We start from the raw sequence: 18,377 nt of genomic DNA, 5'->3' as shown, positions 1-18,377 counted from the left end.
TCCTCTCCATTCCTCTCCTCTCCTCTCCTCTACCCTTCTCTAATCTACCCTCCTCTCCTCTCCTCTCCTCTCCTCTCCTCTCCTCTCCTCTCCTCTCCTCTCCTCTCCTCTCCTCTCCTCTCCTCTCCTCTCCTCTCTCTACCCCTCCTCTCCCCCCTCCTCTCCTCTACCCTCCTCTACCCTCCTCTCCTCTACCCTCCTCTCCTCTACCCTCCTCTACCCTCCTCTCCTCTCCTCTACCCTCCTCTCCTCTCCTCTACCCTCCTCTACTCTACCCTCCTCTCCTCCACCCTCCTCTCCTCTACTCTACCCTCCTCTCCTCTACTCTCCTCTCCTCTACCCTCCTCTCCTCTACCCTCCTCTCCTCTACCCTCCTCTACTCTACCCTCCTCTCCTCCACCCTCCTCTCCTCTACTCTACCCTCCTCTCCTCTACTCTCCTCTCCTCTACCCTCCTCTCCTCTACCCTCCTCTCCTCTACCCTCCTCTCCTCTACCCTCCTCTCCTCTCCTTTCCTCTCCCCTCCTCTCCCCTACTCTCCTCTCCCCTTCTCTCCTATCCTCTACCCTCCTCTCCTCTCCTCTACTCTCCTCTCCTTTACCCTTCTCTCCTCTACCCTCCTCTCCTCTACTCTACTCTCCTCTCCTCTCCCATCCTCTCCTCTACTCTACCCTCCTCTACCCTCCTCTACTTTCCTCTACTCTCTTCTACTCTAATCACATCTCCTCTATCTCAGTAGAGTAGAGTTCAGCAGAGTAGTGTACAGTAGAGTGGAGTACAGTACGGTAGAGTAGGATAGAGTACAGTAGAGTACAGTAGATATCAATACTGTAGAGTAGAGTAGAGTACAGTACAGTACAGTACAGTACAGTACAGTACAGTACCGTACAGTACAGTACAGTAGAGTACAGTACAGTACAGTACAGTACAGTACAGTACAGTAGAGTACAGTACAGTACAGTAGAGTACAGTAGAGTTGATAGAGTACAGTAGAGTAGATTACAGTACAGTAGACTAGAGTACAATACAGTACAGTAGAGAACAGAAGAGTACAGTAGAGTGGTGTACAGTACAGGACAGTGCAGTAGAATAGAGTAGAGTACAGTACAGTACAGTGCAGTAGAATAGAGTACAGTGCAGTAGAATATAGTACAGTGCAGTAGAATATAGTACAGTGCAGTACAGTAGAGTACAGTGCAGTAGAATAGAGTACAGCACAGTGCAGTACAATAGAGTAGAGTACAGTACAGTAGAATAGAGTAGAGTACCTTACAGTATAGTGTTGTACAGTACAGTACACCACAGTGCAGTAGAATAGAGTACAGTACCTATAGCTGTACATACCCTAGTCTTCCAGTAGAGACAGCTGCACATACCCCAGTCTTCCAGCACCGACAGCTGTACATACCCTAGCCTTTCAGTATCTACAGCTGTACATACCCTAGCCTTCCAGTACCTACAGCTGCACATACCCTAGCCTTCCAGTACCTACAGCTGTACATACCCTAGCCTTCCAGTAGAGACAGCTGTACATACCCTAGCCTTCCAGTACCTACAGCTGTACATACCCTAGCCTTCCAGTAGAGACAGCTGTACATACCCTATCCTCCAGTAGAGACAGCTGTACATACCCTAGTCTTCCAGTACCTACAGCTGTACATACCCTAGTCTTCCAGTACCTACAGCTGTACATACCCTAGTCTTCCAGTAGAGACAGCTGCACATACCCTAGTCTTCCAGTACCTACAGCTGTACATACCCTAGTCTTCCAGTACCTACAGCTGTACATACCCTAGCCTTCCAGTAGAGACAGCTGTAGATACCCTAGCCTTCCAGTACCTACAGCTGTACATACCCTAGCCTTCCAGTACCTACAGCTGTACATACCCTAGCCTTCCAGTACCTACAGCTGTAAATACCCTAGCCTTCCAGTAGAGACAGCTGTACATACCCTAGCCTTCCAGTAGAGACAGCTGTACATACCCTATCCTCCAGTAGAGACAGCTGTACATACCCTAGTCTTCCAGTACCTACAGCTGTACATACCCTAGTCTTCCAGTACCTACAGCTGTACATACCCTAGTCTTCCAGTAGAGACAGCTGCACATACCCTAGTCTTCCAGTACCTACAGCTGTACATACCCTAGTCTTCCAGTACCTACAGCTGTACATACCCTAGCCTTCCAGTACCTACAGCTGTACATACCCTAGCCTTCCAGTAGAGACAGCTGTAGATACCCTAGCCTTCCAGTACCTACAGCTGTACATACACTAGCCTTCCAGTACCTACAGCTGTACATACCCTAGCCTTCCAGTACCTACAGCTGTAAATACCCTAGCCTTCCAGTAGAGACAGCTGTACATACCCTAGCCTTCCAGTAGAGACAGCTGTACATACCCTAGCCTTCCAGTACCTACAGCTGTAAATACCCTAGCCTTCCAGTAGAGACAGCTGTACATACCCTAGCCTTCCAGTAGAGACAGCTGTACATACCCTAGCCTTCCAGTAGAGACATCTGTACATACCCTAGACACCTGGTACATACAAAACCCTAATGCACATGAGGGCACTACCTTCTCTGAGTTTGTACACAGATATAATGGAACAACAAATATGTCACAGTACTGAAAATATAAAAGCTAATTCAAAACATTAGCATGTGATGTTTCTTTAAGACTCTGTTCACCTGTATATATGTAGAGACAACAACATAACGGGACATAACGGGATGGATGCTTGACCTCAGACATGCACGCAGGGACACATGCTCTGATCATAACGCTGGGATGCATTATGTTGGTAACAGTAGCGTCCCGATTCCCACCGATATAATAACCTCGGGAACAAGTTCAATACCAACAAACTGAAAACCCTGAAGCAATTTCTCCTCTGTTTCCTTATACCTAAACAAGATTCAGATGCAGTTTTGGAACAGCATAGTCATCAGTTTAAGACTTAGAATGGAATTGAATCACATAATAGAATCAGGTAAATCAGTGTTTATGGACCGGTGCCGTAACTGCAAGCTGGGTCGGAGCGACAAGCAGGAAGCAACACATATTCATACAGGAAGTAGACGAACGTTCGCACAGGAAACAGGAAGTAGTCAAAGATAACAAGGCCAACTCACCAGTCATGTCAGGAGGGAATGCAGCGAAGGGTTCTGAAAGAAAGAGAAGGACTAAATTGTATTAAAAAGGCAATGGCATTCTGATCAACATACTACAGCAGACTGAGAGGAAGGTAAGACTGAGAGAGGAAGGTAAGACAGAGAGGAAGGTAAGACTGAGAGGAAGGTGAGACTGAGAGAGGAAGGTGAGATTGAGAGGAAGGTAAGACTGAGAGGAAGGTGAGACTGAGAGAGAAAGGTGAGACTGAGAAGAAGGGAGAATGTGGCAGAGAAAGGTGAGACTGAGAGGAAGGTGAGAATGAGAGAGGAAGGTGAGACTGAGAGGAAGGTAAGTCAGAGGAAGGTGAGACTGAGAGAAAGGTGAAGAGTGAAGGAGGAAAGTAAGGTGGAAAGGAAGGTGAGACTGAGAGAGGAAGGTGAAGAGTGAGAGAGGAAGATGTGACAGAGAGCAAGGTGAGACTGAGACGGGAGATCTAGTCAGAGGAAGGAAATACTGAGGAGAGAAAGGAAGGGCGGGTGAGATTGAGAGGAAGGTGAGGCTGAGAGAGGAAGGTAGACTTGAGAGGCAGGTAAGAGTAAAGAGGGGAGGGTGAGACTGAGAGAGGAAGGTGGAGTTTGAGGGGGAGGAGGGCAGGTGAGACTGAAGGGAGAAAGGAAGGTGAAGCAGGGGGAAGGGAAGGTGAAGCGGTGAGGAGGAGGGAGAGGAGGAGGGAGGTGGAGGGAGAGGTGGAGGGAGGGAGGGGGGAGAGGAGGGAGGGAGGAGGAGGGGAGAGGAGGAGGAGGAGGGGGAGAGGAGAGGGAGGGAGGATGGGGAGAGGAGGAGGGGAGGTGAGGGAGAGAGGGAGGAGGAGGAGGGGGAGAGGAGGAGGAGGGAGGGGAGGGAGAGGAGGAGGGAGGTGGAGGGGGAGAGGAGGGAGGGAGAGGGAGGAGGAGGGAGGAGGGGGAGAGGGAGGAGGAGGAGGGGGGAGAGGGAGGAGGAGGAGGAGGGAGGGGAGAGGGAGGAGGAGGGGGAAGGGAGGAGGAGGAGGGGGAGAGGAAGGAGGAGGAGGAGGGGGAGAGGAGGAGGAGGAGGAGGAGGAGGGGGAGAGGAGGAGGAGGGAGGAGGAGGGAGGGATGGAGGGAGGTGGAGGAGGGGAGAGGGAGGAGGAGGGGAGAGGAGGGAGGGAGGGAGGGAGGGAGGGGGAGAGGGAGGGAGGGAGGGGGAGAGAGGGAGGGAGGGGAGAGGAGGAGGAGGGAGGAGGGGGAGAGGGAGGGAGGGAGGAGGGGAGAGAGGGAGGGAGGGAGGGAGGAGGAGGAATGGGGGAGGTGGGGGGGGAGAGGGAGGAGGAGGGGAGAGGAGGAGGAGGAGGGGAGAGGAAGGAGGGAGGGAGGGAGAGAGGGAGAGAGAAGGAGGGAGGGAGGAGGATGGGGAGAGGGAGGGAGGGAGAGGGAGAGAGGAGGGAGGGAGGGAGGGAGGGAGGGAGAGAGAAGGAGGGAGGAGGAGGAGGAGGGGGAAGGAGGGAGGGAGGGAGAGAGGAGGGAGGGAGGGAGGGAGGGAGGGAGGGAGGGAGGAGGGGAGAGGGAGGGAGGGAGGGAGGGGGAGAGGAGGGAGGGAGGGAGGGGGGGAGATAGGGAGGAAGGGAGGGAGGGGAGAGGAAGAGGAGGAGGGAGGGAGGAGGAGAGGGAGGAGGTGGAGGGGGGAGAGGGAGGAGGGGGAGAGGGAGGGAGGGAGGGAGGGGGAGAGGAGGGAGGGAGGGAGGGGGAGAGGGAAGGGAGGGAGGGAGGGGGAGAGGAGGGAGGGAGGAGGGGGAGAGGAAGGGAGGAGGGGGAGAGGGAGGGAGGAGGGGAGAGGGAGGAGGGAGGGAGGGAGGGGAGGAAGGGAGGGAGGGAGGGAGGGAGGAGATGGCGGGAGGAGGTGGGAGGGGGAGAGGGAGGGAGGGAGGAGGGGGGAGGAGGAGGGAGGGAGGGAGGGAGGGGAGAGGAGGGAGGGAGGGAGGGGGAGAGGAGGGAGGGAGGGAGGGGGAGAGGGAGGGGAGGGAGGAGGGGGAAGGGAGGGAGGGAGGGAGGGGGGAGAGGGAGGGAGGGAGGGAGGGAGGGAGGAGATGGAGGAGGAGGTGGAGGGGGAGAGGGAGGAGGGAGGGAGGGAGGGAGAGGCAGGGAGGGAGGGAGGGGGAGAGGGAGGGAGGGAGGGAGGGAGGGAGGGATGGGGAGAGGGAGGGAGGGAGGGAGGGAGAGAGGGAGGGAGGGAGGAGAGAGAGAGAGGAGGAGGGAGGAGGAGGGGGAGAGGAGGGAGGGAGGGAGGAAGGAGGGAGGGAGGGAGGGAGGGAGGGAGGGAGGGAGGGAGGAGGAGGGGAGAGGAGGGAGGGAGGGAGGGAGGGGGAGAGGGAGGGAGGGAGGGGAGAGGGAGGGAGGGAGGGAGGGGAGAGGGAGGAGGAGGAGGGGAGAGGAGGGAGGGAGGAGGGGGAGAGGGAGGGAGGGAGGGAGGGAGGGATGAGGAGGAGGTGGAGGGGGAGAGGAAGGAGGGAGGGAGGGAGGGAGAGGGAGGGAGGGAGGGAGGGAGGGGGAGAGGGAGGAGGAGGAGGGGAGAGAGAAGGAGGGAGGGAGGGATGGGGAAGGAGGGAGGGAGGGAGGGAGAGAGGAGGGAGGGAGGGGAGGGAGGGAGAGAGGGAGAGGAGGGAGGGAGGAGGGGGAGAGGGGAGGGAGGGAGAGAGGGAGGGAGGGAGGGAGGGAGGGAGGGAGGGAGGAGGGGGAGAGGAGGGAGGGAGGGAGGGAGAGAGGAGGAGGAGGAGGGAGAGGGAGGGAGGGAGGAGGAGAGGAGGTTGATGGATCATGTTGGTAAATGCTTATTTAAAACGAAGGATAATGTGAAATGAATGGGTGGATTACTGAGACAATTAACAGGAACCACAGCAGACACACAGAGTTGAGTATCTCTTGGCAGGCAGCTGACTAGTAGCTGTGCAATAGATGAACTGTGTTGGAGGTCATGTGTGGTTCCTGTACTGTGTTGGAGGGGAGTGTTAGCCTACTGTTGCTGTGTATGTGTCTGAGAGGTAGTGTAGCCTGCTGTGTTGGAGGATGTAAGTCTGCTGCTGTGTTGGAGGTAGTGTATAGTCTGCTGCTGTGTTGGAGGGGAGGTAATGTGGTACCTGCGCTGTGTGCGAGGTGGTGCGTACCTGTACTGTGTCTGAGAGGTTGTATAGTACTGCACCTGTGCGAGGTAAGTGTGTGTGCTGTATGAGAGGGAGGTGGTATCACCTACTGTACTGTGTATAAAGGGAGGTGGTACGTGTTGCTGTAGAGGTGGTACGTGTGCTGCTGTCGGTAGTATAGTCTGCTGCTGTGTTGGAGGAATCTGGTAGCTGATGACAGTGGAAGACTGTGTTAACCAAGAAGAGAGAAGAGGGAGAGCGATTAAATATAGATTAGAATCATAGTGTAGGCGCATGGCCTACTTTCATGGTTTTGTGAACGAGAACATTTAAACAATTCTTTCCCTTTGAAGTTGGCCTTTGGGTCATCTTGAGAGATGCAGAGCCAGAAAGAAAGAGAGGCCCCTTAATGAATGGTGACAGCATAGTGCCTGCAATGCCAGGGTTGTGGGTTCGAGGGGGTGGGGGGGGGGGACATGAACATAAATGGACGGGTATGACTGAAGAGGGAGGGTGTGTTAACCCGGGGACGGTTGCCAGCCTCATGTGACTGGTGGGAATGAGTCTCCTGCTCGCCAAGGTCAAAACAGACGTGAGGATGCGCTGCTCGGGTGCACTGCTCCAGCTCAGTACTGGAGCTCATGTGGATGTTGTTGGATCCAGATGTGTCCTCGGTTCTGTGCTCAAGAAGCCCTCAATCACCACCTTGACGGACAGAAAAGAAGATTACAGACTCATTATTATCTGTGAAATAAATGACCTGTCACTCCTAATCAAGAACGCTAGTACTACGGTATGGTTTGAATATGTGTACCTGGTACTCTTTGGGTGACTTGGGCAGGGTGACATGCAACCCTCCTTCCACCCAACCCTAGTCTCCTCTGAGGGCCCAGAGCAAGTCTCCTCAGATGATGCTTGATGAGGATCCTGAGGGACCCCAGGCCCTGGTTCTCGGGCCCCTGGAGCTGGTAGTTGAAGAGCCAGCCCACAGGACCCTGTCTCAGGCCCCACAGCGAGGCTCCCAGACGGGTTGCGCTGCCTGTCCTGGGGCTGGCCTCGATGTGGAGGAGTCTACCACATGTGAAGGAACAGGGACCCGAGAAATCAGAGTTAGACAATATGGAGTCTCCCTAGCTATCAATCCAATATGGAGTGTCCCCTAGCTATCAATGCAATATGGAGTGTCCCCTAGCCATCAATACAGTGGGAGTCCCTAATCATAGATACAGTATGGAATGTCCCCTTGCCATCAATACAGTAGGGGAGTCCCTTGCCATCAATACAGTGGGAGTCCCTAATCATAGATACAGTAGGGAGTGTCCCCTAATCATGAATACAGTATGGAGTGTCCCCTAGCCATCAATACAGTAGGGAGTGTCCCTAATAGTCAATACAGTGAGTGTCCCCTAATCATCAATACAGAAGGGAGTGTCCCCTTTGCCATCAATACAGGGAGTGTCCCCTTGCCATCAATACAGTTGGGAGTGTCCCCTTGCCATCAATACAGTAGGGAGTGTCCCCCTTGCCATGGATCCGGTAGGGGAGTGCCCCTTGCCCATCAATACAGTAGGGGATGTCCCCTTGCTTGGCTAATGCTTGGCTATGAAAAGCCAACTGGTAACCTCTCCTGGATGTACTAACACTGTCTATCTACAACCCTGCTGAGGTCAGTGTCTGAACCTGAACATCTTGGCCATGTTATAATGTCCACCCGGCACAGCAGGGACTGGCAACCCCACATAGCCTGGTTCCTCTAGGTTTATGATCTCCACCTGGCACAGCCAGAGGACTGGCCACCCCTCATAGCCTCTCATTCTACCCTCAGTTTCCTAGGTTTCCTGCCTTTTCTTCAGGGAGTTTTTCCTAGCCACCGTGCTTCTACACCTGCATTGCTTGCTGTTTGTGGTTTTTAGGCTGGGTTGTTGTTCTCTGCACAGCACTTTGAGATATAGGCTGATATACAAGGGCTTTATGAATGCATTCGATTGATTGATTGATAGTTCTATTCTCGAACCAGGTACTGCCTCCAACTATGTATTCTTGATGACGAGGTTGTGCTCACTGTGTTTGCATAGTCAATGGTTTGTTTAATGTCTGGTCAGTCAAAGTGGTCAGGTAACCTTTCACTGTGTCTTTGACTGTTCAGGCTAAGATTGCATCTTAATTTAAATATTTTGACCATTCTGGTGTTGCTTGAGATTTACTGTCAGGGCCCATGAGGCCAGGTTGTAGAGGCCCAGTTGTAGGGCCCAGATTTGTCAGGCCCAGGTTGTCAGGGCCCAGGTAAGATTCCACCAGTCAGGCCCAGGTAGGGTCCAGGTTCTCTAGAGCCCAGGTTTGTCAGGGCCCAGGTCTTCTCAAGTACCAGAGATTCTCAGTGCTCTTGGTCCTCCTTGGTTGGTGACAGAGACACAAATTAAGATCAGCAAACAGTAGACATTTGATTTATATATATTTTTATTTTATGTATTATTATTCTCTATATTATATTTCCTATTATTTGTATTATTTATTTATTATTTATTTATTTATTTATTTATTTATTTATTTATTTATTTATTTATTTATTATGTATGTATGTATTTATCTATCTCTCTCTCTATCTATCCCTCCCTCTCTCTCTCTCTCTCTCTCTCCCTCCTCTCTCTCACACACACATACATTTTTCACAGCAGTTATAATCCTCAGCCATCAGAGAGCTGATTCTGATATTATTTTACAACATACGTTCTTTTCCAGTTAAATAAAATTTGAATGAATTAAAAACCATCCAATGAACATGTAAATAAAGGTTGATGAGGAAGTAACTAACTATTTCTTCACAGTAACTAGACACCATACTCCACTATAGTTCATAATATGCACTGTCTTTATCAGGGCAGTCAGGGTTATTTATAGAATAGGGAGCAATTTGGGAAACACAAAATGAAGTGTCTTAAATTGCTCTTCTTGATACAGTCCAAAAAATACTTTATATTTTGATCCTGGGAAGGATTAGTAAATTGATACTATTCTGGTGTTCAGTCCCAAATAGTCCTAGGCCAATAAGCCTATTAAAAAGTCATGCACTATACAAACAGGTGCTGTTGGAGGTCCCTTGTAGCTACATGCAGTACTTCTTAGTATAAAGTGATTTGCCTGTGAGGGAGGCACAGTGATCTGCCTGTGAGGGAGGCCCAGTGATCTGCCTGTGAGGAGGAAAGTCAGGTGATCTGCCTGTGAGGAGAAAGTCCAGTGATCTGCCTGTGAGGTAACTCACACAGTGATCTGCCTGTGAGGTAACTAGCCAGTGATGTGCCTGTGAGGTGACACAGGGATCTGCCTGTGAGGTAACCCATCGTGATCTGCCTGCAAGGTGACACAGGGATCTGCCTGTGAGGTGACACAGCAATGTAGCCTGCATGCGAGTGTCTGCCTTGTGTGTGAGCCGTGGTGCACACCTTCCCCCTCAGAGGAGCTGGCTAGACTAATGCACTTGAGTTGGACAAGATTTCCTGTTATGTTACTGAGTGAAGTCCTGTTCTCTCTCTCTCTCTCTCTGTGTGTGGTGAGCAGGAGGCCCAAGCACACATTGGTGAATGTGAAGGTCAGACAGTATTTAATGCAAGGAACCCTCCATGGCAAGGTGATGGAGTTGGTCAAACATAAAAGGAAAAATGGGAGCCATTTTGGATACAGACAGTAAGCTAGTGTTTTGAAGGCTGTTGATTGGTCGTGCCCCAACGTGAAGTCACTTCCTGTTACAGCCTGGTGTTTTGGAGGCTGTAACTCATAGTGCCCCAACGTGAAGTCACCTTCTCCTGTACAGCCTGGTGTGTTGAGAAGCTGTGCATTTGGTGGTCCCCGACGTGAAGTCACTTCCTGTACAGCCTGAGGTGTGTCTGTGAGAAGCTGTGTGCATTCATGGTGTCCCAACGTGAAGTCACTTCCTGTTACAGCCTGGTGTGTTGGGAGGCTGTGTGCATTCATAGTGCTCCAACGTGAAGTCACTTCCTGTTACAGCCTGGTATTTGGGAGGCTGTGCATTAGTGGTGCTCCAGCAAGTTGAAGTCACTTCCTGTTTAGGCCTGGTGTATTGGGAGGCTGTGTGCATTCATAGTGCTCCAAACGTGAAGTGGCTGCATCTGTACAGCCTGGTGTAGAGGATTATGTCATTGGCCTAGTGCTCCAACGTGAAGTCACTTCCTGTTACAGCCTGGTGTTTGGGAGGCTATTGCATGGTTAGTGCTCCAACGTAAATCACATTCCTGTTACAGCCTGGTGTATTGGGAGGCTGTGTGCATTAGCGCTAGTGCTCCAACGTGAAGTCACTTCCTGTTACAGCCTGGTGTATTTGGGAGGCTGTGTGCATTCATAGTGCTCCAACGTGAAGTGGCTAGTTACAGCCTGGTGTATTGGGAGGCTGTGCATTAGTAGTATGCTCCAACGTGAAGTCACTTCCTGTTACAGCCTGGTGTATTGGGAGGCTGTGTGCATTCATAGTGCTCCAACGTGAAGTCACTTCCTGTTACAGCCTGGTGTATTGGGAGGCTGTGTGCATTTGGTCAGTGCCCCAACGTGAAGTCTCCCTGTACAGCCTGGTGTGTTGGGCCTGAGAGAGTGCTGGATGAGCCGATAGCCAAGTGTCACGCCTGGCCTTAGTTATATTTATTTATTTCTTATTTTTGGTTAGGTCAGGGTGTGACATGCGAATATTGAACATGGTTTTTTATGTTTATGGGGCTGTTTCCTTCTAGGTAGTTTGCTAGGTATATGGTTGCACCAATTTGTCTCTGGATTGGAAGCTGTTGGAGCTATCTGATTGAAGATCATCTTCAGCAGCAATTTATTGTGTTTTATGTTCAATATATTGTTTCATAGCAGGACTGTTTCGGTTTTCACATTTATTGTTTTGTTCATGTTCTGGTTCGTCTATATTGAAGATGTTGAACACTAAACCACACTGTTGTTTGGTCCTCCTCTCCTTCAGAAACAAACTAAACATCAAGACCGGCAACATTTTAATTGAAATGCATCCTCCAGTGACTACCTCATGAAGCTGGTCAGAGAATACAGAAGTACAAAGCTAATAAAGGCAAAGGATGGTTTAGCAAATCTAAATATAAAATGAAAATATAAGTTTATAATTCTTTAACACTTTGGTTTAGCATAATTCCATATGTGTTATTTGATCATTTTGATGTCTCATCTATTCTGCAATCTAGAAAATAGTAAAAAGAATAAAGAAAAACCCTTGAATAGACCTAGGTGTTTCACACCTTTGACTGGCACTGTTATGTAGCAATAAATTCTAAATATCCAACATCCTTTTCAATCTCTTACCCAGATTTTAGCAGAGATGCAGAGAGAAGCACATAATAAAAATTCACCATCAAGAGGATACAGACAGCTCAAGAGTTATGCTTTAGATGCAGAAAAATAGACCGATGCACTGTTTCAAATAGCATTTCAGTCCTTTGGAAGCTTCAATTCCCCCCCCCAGCCATCCTCACGTACTTTGCACCTCCTCAGATTGTTCAGTTGGTGAGGCATGCTGTGTGTGTGGGTGTGGAGTCAGACGGGAGAGTGGGACAGCGGGAAGACGGATAGGGCTGGAGCTGGGAGGAAGTAGAGGAAAGAGAGATGGGGGAGGGAGAGGAGAGAGTGGAGAGAGAGACAATCATAGTGTTTAGTGATGTTAAGGCAGGGTTGTGGGTGCAGGGCGCCTGGGACAGGAGATGTGGCGTTGGAGAAGATACAGGTGGATACAGGTAGATAGAGGTGGATCCACGGTGGATACAGGTGGATACAGGTGGAGTGACCGGAGGAGGGGGTGGTGTGGATGGTGGGGGAGGGGGATGGCGGGAGGACAGGGAGGGGATGGGGCAGAGTGGGGAGATGGGCTGGAGGGCGGGGGAGGGAGGGGATGGGGCTGGAGGCATGGGGAGAGAGAGAGTGGGAGGGGATGGGGGGAGGGAGAGTGAGGGAGGTGGGCTGAAGGCATGGGGAGGGGATGGGGCTGAAGGCGTCGGAGAGGAGATGGGCTGAAGGCATGGGCGGGGATGAGGGAGCGAGAGAGAGAGGGGGTGGGCGAGCATGGACGAGAGAGGGGGTGGGGGGGGACCTAGGAGGAGGGGATGGGGCGAGGGGCGCGGGGCGGGGGGGGGGGGTGAGGAGGCTCGGGAGGGGATGGGGCTGGAGGCCTGGGGGGGTGGGGCTGAAGGCGTGGGGAGGGGATGGGGCTGAAGGCGTGGGAGAGAGGAGATGGGGCTGAAGCATAGGGAGGGGATGGAGGGAGAGAGTATAGGAGGAGGGGATGGCGGGAGAGAGTGTGGGAGGAGGGGATGGGGTGGAAGGCCTAGGAGGGGGTGGGGGAGGGTGCTAGGGAGGAGGGATGGGGTGGAAGGCATAGGAGGGGGTGGGGGGACAGGAGGGGATGGGGCTGAAGGCGTGAACGGAGGGGGATGGGGCTGAAGGCATGGGGAGGGGATGGGGCTGAAGGCATGTAGGAGAGGGGATGGCGGGAGGGTAGGAGGGGATGGGGCTGAAAGTGGGGAGGGAGATGGGCGAGAGAGAGAGAGTGTAGGAGGGGATGGGGTGGAAGGCATAGGGAGGGGGGTGGGGCTGAAGGCATAGGAGGGGATGGGGCTGAAGCATGGGAGAGAGGGGATGGGCTGAAGGCATAGGAGGGGATGGGCGGGGGCCTGGGAGGGGGATGGGGTGGAAGGCATAGGGAGGGGATGGCGGGGGCGGGGGGGGGGGGGGGCTGCACTGCCATAAAGAGAGATACATGTACTGTGGGCTTGGGGTCTTGATTAATATGCCTATAAATGATGCGGCTATTAGACCATATTCCAACGCATAATATGCAGAGACACCCCCATTCTCAGCATGGATTCTAGGATGCAGATAGGAAAAAACACCTCTCTATAAATGTCAGTGTGTTCCTATCAGTGAAGCCAGATAAGCCATGATAAAACAAGCTGGGTAGAGGTAGATACAGGTAGATAGAGGCAGGTATAGGTAGATACAGGTAGGGTGTTAGGTAGATACAGGTAGGTATAGGTGGGTGTGGGTAGATAGGTAGGAGATATATATATATGAGATGAATGGCACATGGGCACGTGCAACGTTGATGTGCAAGATACCCATAGACATGGATCTATGACAGATCCAGTCCAAAAACAGGCTGTAAGTATATAAATGTAGATGTTTTTCCTGTCCAATGTTGACAGTGAGTGATACAGTGTCTAAGCCCTCTGAATGTTAGATGTGTACATTTGCAAGATGAAACCAGATGACCATGATAAAACCAGCTGTAATTTATATAAATATAATATTATCCTGAGGTAGCCAGATGACTGTAAATGTGAGCGGTACTGACCGTCTGGGCAGGAGAGGTAGATCAGTAGATGGGGCAGGTGGCTGCCGCTGTGAAGACCAGCTCAGCTCTGACATGCTGTGGATAGGCAGGCACAAGAACTGAACTCAAAGTCACACAGACAGCCCAGAGACCACACAGTAGTGCCTAAAGAGGGAGGGGTAGAGAGGGAAAAGGAAGCGAGAGTGAGAGAGAGATAACAAGATAAGTTAAACACCATTATATATTAGCCTAGTTCCTACCACGGTGCTGTTAGTTCCAGCATACACTCCTTTGGGAGAACTGACCACCCATGGCCTTGAATGGCATTTGTAAGATTGACATGCAGCATTAGCGGGCTAAAGTCTCCTGACACCTACTGATAGAGGTCTAAATGATAGATTAAACAACAGGAGTGCTGGGCTCACAGCTAGTACAGTTAGCCTCATCAAGCATGAGCCTGCACCCTGGAATCACCTCAGAAATCAGCCAAGAAGGAAGGCAGACACACATACAGTGTAATGTTCATCCTGTGATGCTTGCAGTGTAATAACATTATAATGTTAGCGGTCAATGTTCATCACTATAATTCACACGAGCATAATGTTTAGCATTATAATGTTAGCATTATAATGTTTAGCGCATGATGCTAGCACTTGTGATGCACGAGCATAATGCTTAGTTATAATGTTAGCGGCATAATGTTAGCACTATAATGTTAGCAGCATAATGCTCACATTATAATGTTGGCGCATAATGTTAGCACTCTGTAAATATTAGCGCATAATGCTCACACTATAATGTTCACGGCATAATGCTTAGCATTATAATGTTAGCGGCATAATGTTAGCATTATAATGTTAGCGAGCATAATGTTAGCATTATAAATGTTAGCAACTAACATAATGTTAGCATTATAAATGTTAGCATTATAATGTTAGAGTCATAATGTTAGCACTATAATGTTCACGGCATAATGCTGAAGGAGGCAGCTAAATTATTTGGAGCAGTTTCAGCTATTCATTAAAAAAGCAAGAGCACAGAATCCAGCGCACACACAGTGGACTAACCACATCCTCATTGGAGCACAGGATCAGCATTCAATAGATGATGCTGATCAGACAGGTCGTCAATACGTGTCTGAGCCTTACACCCGGTGAGGCCCTGTGCGTGTTACCGCGTACCTGGTCCTCTCGAGGCCACGGATGGTGTCCTTTAGTAGGCAGTGGGGTTGTGGCAGTGTAGGAGTGTGACGTTTCGAGGAGGAGAAAGGCAGAGGATGATTAACTTTATCCTACAATTGTTACGAGGTTCAACGGAAATTAGACCTCTGCTTTACCTAAACCCCTGAGAACCAACAACAAGAGTATGACCTCTACCGTGTGAAGTCGTAGTGTAAACAACACATCTCTACCGTGTAAGGTGGTAGTTAAACAACAACACATCTCTAACGTGTGAGGTAGTATTGTAAACAACACATGTACCGTGTAAAGTTACAGGAAGTGGAGATTGGGGGTTGGAGGTGGGCGGATGTGCGAGATGGCAGGAGTGGAATGGGGAGGTAGGAGGTAGGGAGGTGGGAGGTCGGGGGGGTGTGGGAGTGGCGGGAGGTGTGGGGGTGGGGAGGTGGGGAGGATGAGGAGGTAGGGGAGGTGGCGGAGTGGAGGAATGGGGAGGTGGGCGGAGTGAGGGAGGTGTGAGATGGCGGAGTGGGAGGATGGAGGTAGGGAGGTAGGTAGGTTGGAGGTGTGCGAGATGGGCGGTTGTAGGAGGTGGGCGGAGTGAGGGAGGATGTGGAGGTAGGGGAGGTGGGGAGATCGGGGGAGTTTTGAGAAGTGGGAGGTGGGGAGTCGGGGGGTGTGGAGGTAGGGAGGGTGGGAGGTGTGTGAAATGGGCAGGTGGGGAGGATGTGGAGGTGGGCGGGGTGGCAGAGTGAGGAAGTGGGAAGTTGGAGGTCGGGGGGGTGAGGGAGGTGGGGGGGTGTGGAGGTGGGGAGGTGGGGAGGTGGGGGTGGGGAGGTAGGGGAGGTGGGGGGTGGGGAGGCCGGGAGGTGGGGAGGATGAGGGCAGGTGGGGGGTGTGCGGTGGGAGGTCAGGAGGTCGGGGAGGTGGGAGGTTGGAGGTGGGGAGGGTCGGAAGTCAGGATCAGTACACACATCCCTCTATGATGGGTGTCTACTCAGTGAACATGGCAGCCTGCAGTATCACAGTATAACCAACTCACAGCACCTCAGTCTCACTCTGCCTGTCGTCCTCAGTCACTCTGCCTGTCGTCCTCAGTCTCACTCTGCCTGTCGTCCTGAGTCTCACTCTGCCTGTGTCGCTCCTCAGTCTCACTCTGCCTGTCGTCCTCAGTCTCACTCTGCCTGTCGTCCTCAGTCTCATTCTGCCTGTTGTCCTCAGTCTCACTCTGCCTGTCGTCCTAGGTCTCGCTTTGTGCCCTTGATTCAGTCTCGTGCCTGTCGTCCTCAGTCTGACTCTGCCTGTCGTCCTCAGTCTCACTCTGCCTGTCGTCCTCAGTCTCACTCTGCCTGTCGTCCTCAGTCTCACTCTGCCTGTTGTCCTCCGTCACTCTGCCTGTCGTCCTCAGTCTCACTCTGCCTGTCGTCCTCGAGTCACTCTGCCTGTCGTCCTCAGCTCACTCTGCCTGTCGTCCTCAGTCTCACTCTGCCTGTCGTCCTCAGTTCACTCTGCCTGTCGTCCTCAGTTCACTCTGACTGTCGTCCTCAGTCTCTCTCTGTCTCGGTCTGTGTCTCTCTCTCTCTCTCTCTGCACCACAGACAGTCTCTCTCACTCCCTCTCTCTCTCTCTTCAATTCAATTCAATCTTTTTAATTGGCATGAGCATAAACAATGTACATATTGCCAAAGCTTTATTTTGGATATTTACAATATAAAAGTGAGAATCAAATTGTCAACAGGACAAACAGTAACAACAATAACCAAGTGTCAAAATAACAACAATAACAATAAGTATTATAGTGAGAGGACATGTGCAGGCTGATTGATCTATTGTGTTAGACACTGTCCCTCATTATTATGGCAGGCAGCAATGTAGTGCGCTGCCAACCCACAGCTCTCCGTCCTCCCCCAACAGGAGCGGGTAGCCTATCCTCATCAGAGAGGTCTTTTGAAACATTGAGATTAAGGGTTTTAAATTAGGAAAATAGTTTAATTGTTTTATATTTTTGACATTTAGTCAGAGAAATAGGTACTTGCAACAGTTCTGCTGTTTGTGCAGTCTCCAGCCACCTTCCTATTCCCAAGCATTCCTGTTTACTCTTCTCAATGGCAAGGCTGTGCTCACTGAGCCTGTAGTTTGTCAAGGTTTTTCTAAGGTTTTATCAGTAACCATGGTAGTGCTTAGCCACGTTGTACTGTCAATTTCAGGCCAGATGGCCCCTGCATTTTCCTTCTGTTCTCTGTGTCCCCAATATGCAATGTAGTTTTGTTTTGACTGTGTTGTAATTTGGTTTATTCTGATTGGATGTTTCTGGTCCTGAGGCTTCAGTGTTGGTGTCTATTGGTAGTATTAGTGTCTATCTGTATTAGTAGTGTTGGTGTCTATCTGTATTAGTAGTGTTGGTGTCTATCTGTATTAGTAGTGTTGGTGTCTATCTGTATTAGTAGTGTTGGTGTCTGTATCAGTAGTGTTGGTGTCTATCTGTATTAGTAGTGTTGGTGTCTATATATATACATGATGTAGTGTCTCTGTTATTCATCATGTTGGTGTCTATCTGTATTAGTAGTGTGGTGTCTGTATCAGTAGTGTTGGTGTCTATCTGTATTCATCATGTTGGTGTCTATCTGTATTCATGATGTTGGTGTCTAGCTGTGTTAGTAGTGTTGGTGTCTATCTGTATTGGTGGTGTAGTATCTATCTATCGTAGTGTTGGTGTCTGTTGGTGGTGTTGGTGTCTCTGTCTATTGGTGGTGTGGTGTCTGTGGTGGTGTGGTGTTTGTGTGTGGTGGTGTGGTGTGTGTGTGTGGTGGTGTGGTGTGTGTGTGGTACTGTGTGGTGTCGCTGTGTTGGTGTGGTGGTGTGTGTGTGTGGTGGTGTGGTGTGTGTGTGGGTGGTGTGGTGTGTGTGTGTGTGGTGGTGTGCATGTGTGTCGCTGTGTGGTGGTGTGGTGTGTGTGTTGGTGGTGTGGTGTGTGTGGGTGGTGCATGTATATATATAGATAGTGTAGTATATATATATGTATTGGTAGTATAATATATATATAGGTAGTACATATATATATATGGGTCGTGTTGGTGTATATATATAGCATATGTGTAGTATATATATATTGGTAGTGTTGATATATATATATATATGGTAGGGTGGTCTATGTGTGCTTGGTGGTGTGGTGTGTGTGTATGGGTGAGGTGTTGGTGTATATATATATAGGTAGTGTTGATGTATGTTGACATTGTTGGTGTATATATTGGTGGTGTGGTGTGTGTGTTGGTGGTGTGGTGTGTGTGTTGGTGGTGTTGCATGTATATTGGTGGTTGTTGGTGTGTGTGTGTGGGTGGTGTAGTGTATGTGTATTTGGTGGTGTAGTATATATATATGGACATGTTGGTGTTGTGGGTGGTACATATATAGGTAGTGTTGATGTATCCATAGTGTTGGTGTCTATCTGTATTAGTAGTGTTGGTGTCTATCTATGGGTGGGTGTGTTGGTGTCTATCTGTGTGCAGTAGTGTTGGTGTGTGTGGTGGTTGGTGTCTCTGTGTATCAGTAGTGTTGGTGTCTCTGTATTAGTAGTGTTGGTGACTCTTTGTATCATT

The 18,377-nt window shown here is 50.6% G+C and overlaps 1 protein-coding gene across 1 annotated transcript in view; it reads right to left on the bottom strand.

Moving 5' to 3' along the window:
* The window catches only part of LOC110519289 (neuropilin-2), a 187,742-nt gene that overhangs the window by 24,912 nt on the left and 144,453 nt on the right, over window positions 1-18,377 (bottom strand). Inside the window, 5 exon segments of the mRNA XM_090215093.1 lie at window positions 3,131-3,163; window positions 6,871-6,916; window positions 6,918-6,941; window positions 6,943-6,966; window positions 7,083-7,332. Coding sequence (XP_090071219.1) covers window positions 3,131-3,163; window positions 6,871-6,916; window positions 6,918-6,941; window positions 6,943-6,966; window positions 7,083-7,332 — 377 coding nt within the window.

The sequence above is a fragment of the Oncorhynchus mykiss genome, chromosome 22 (genome assembly GCF_057628025.1).
Source record: "Oncorhynchus mykiss isolate SJ-2025 chromosome 22, ASM5762802v1, whole genome shotgun sequence".
Lineage (NCBI taxonomy): Eukaryota > Metazoa > Chordata > Actinopteri > Salmoniformes > Salmonidae > Oncorhynchus > Oncorhynchus mykiss.
This window is presented reverse-complemented; position numbering and strand designations above follow the sequence as displayed.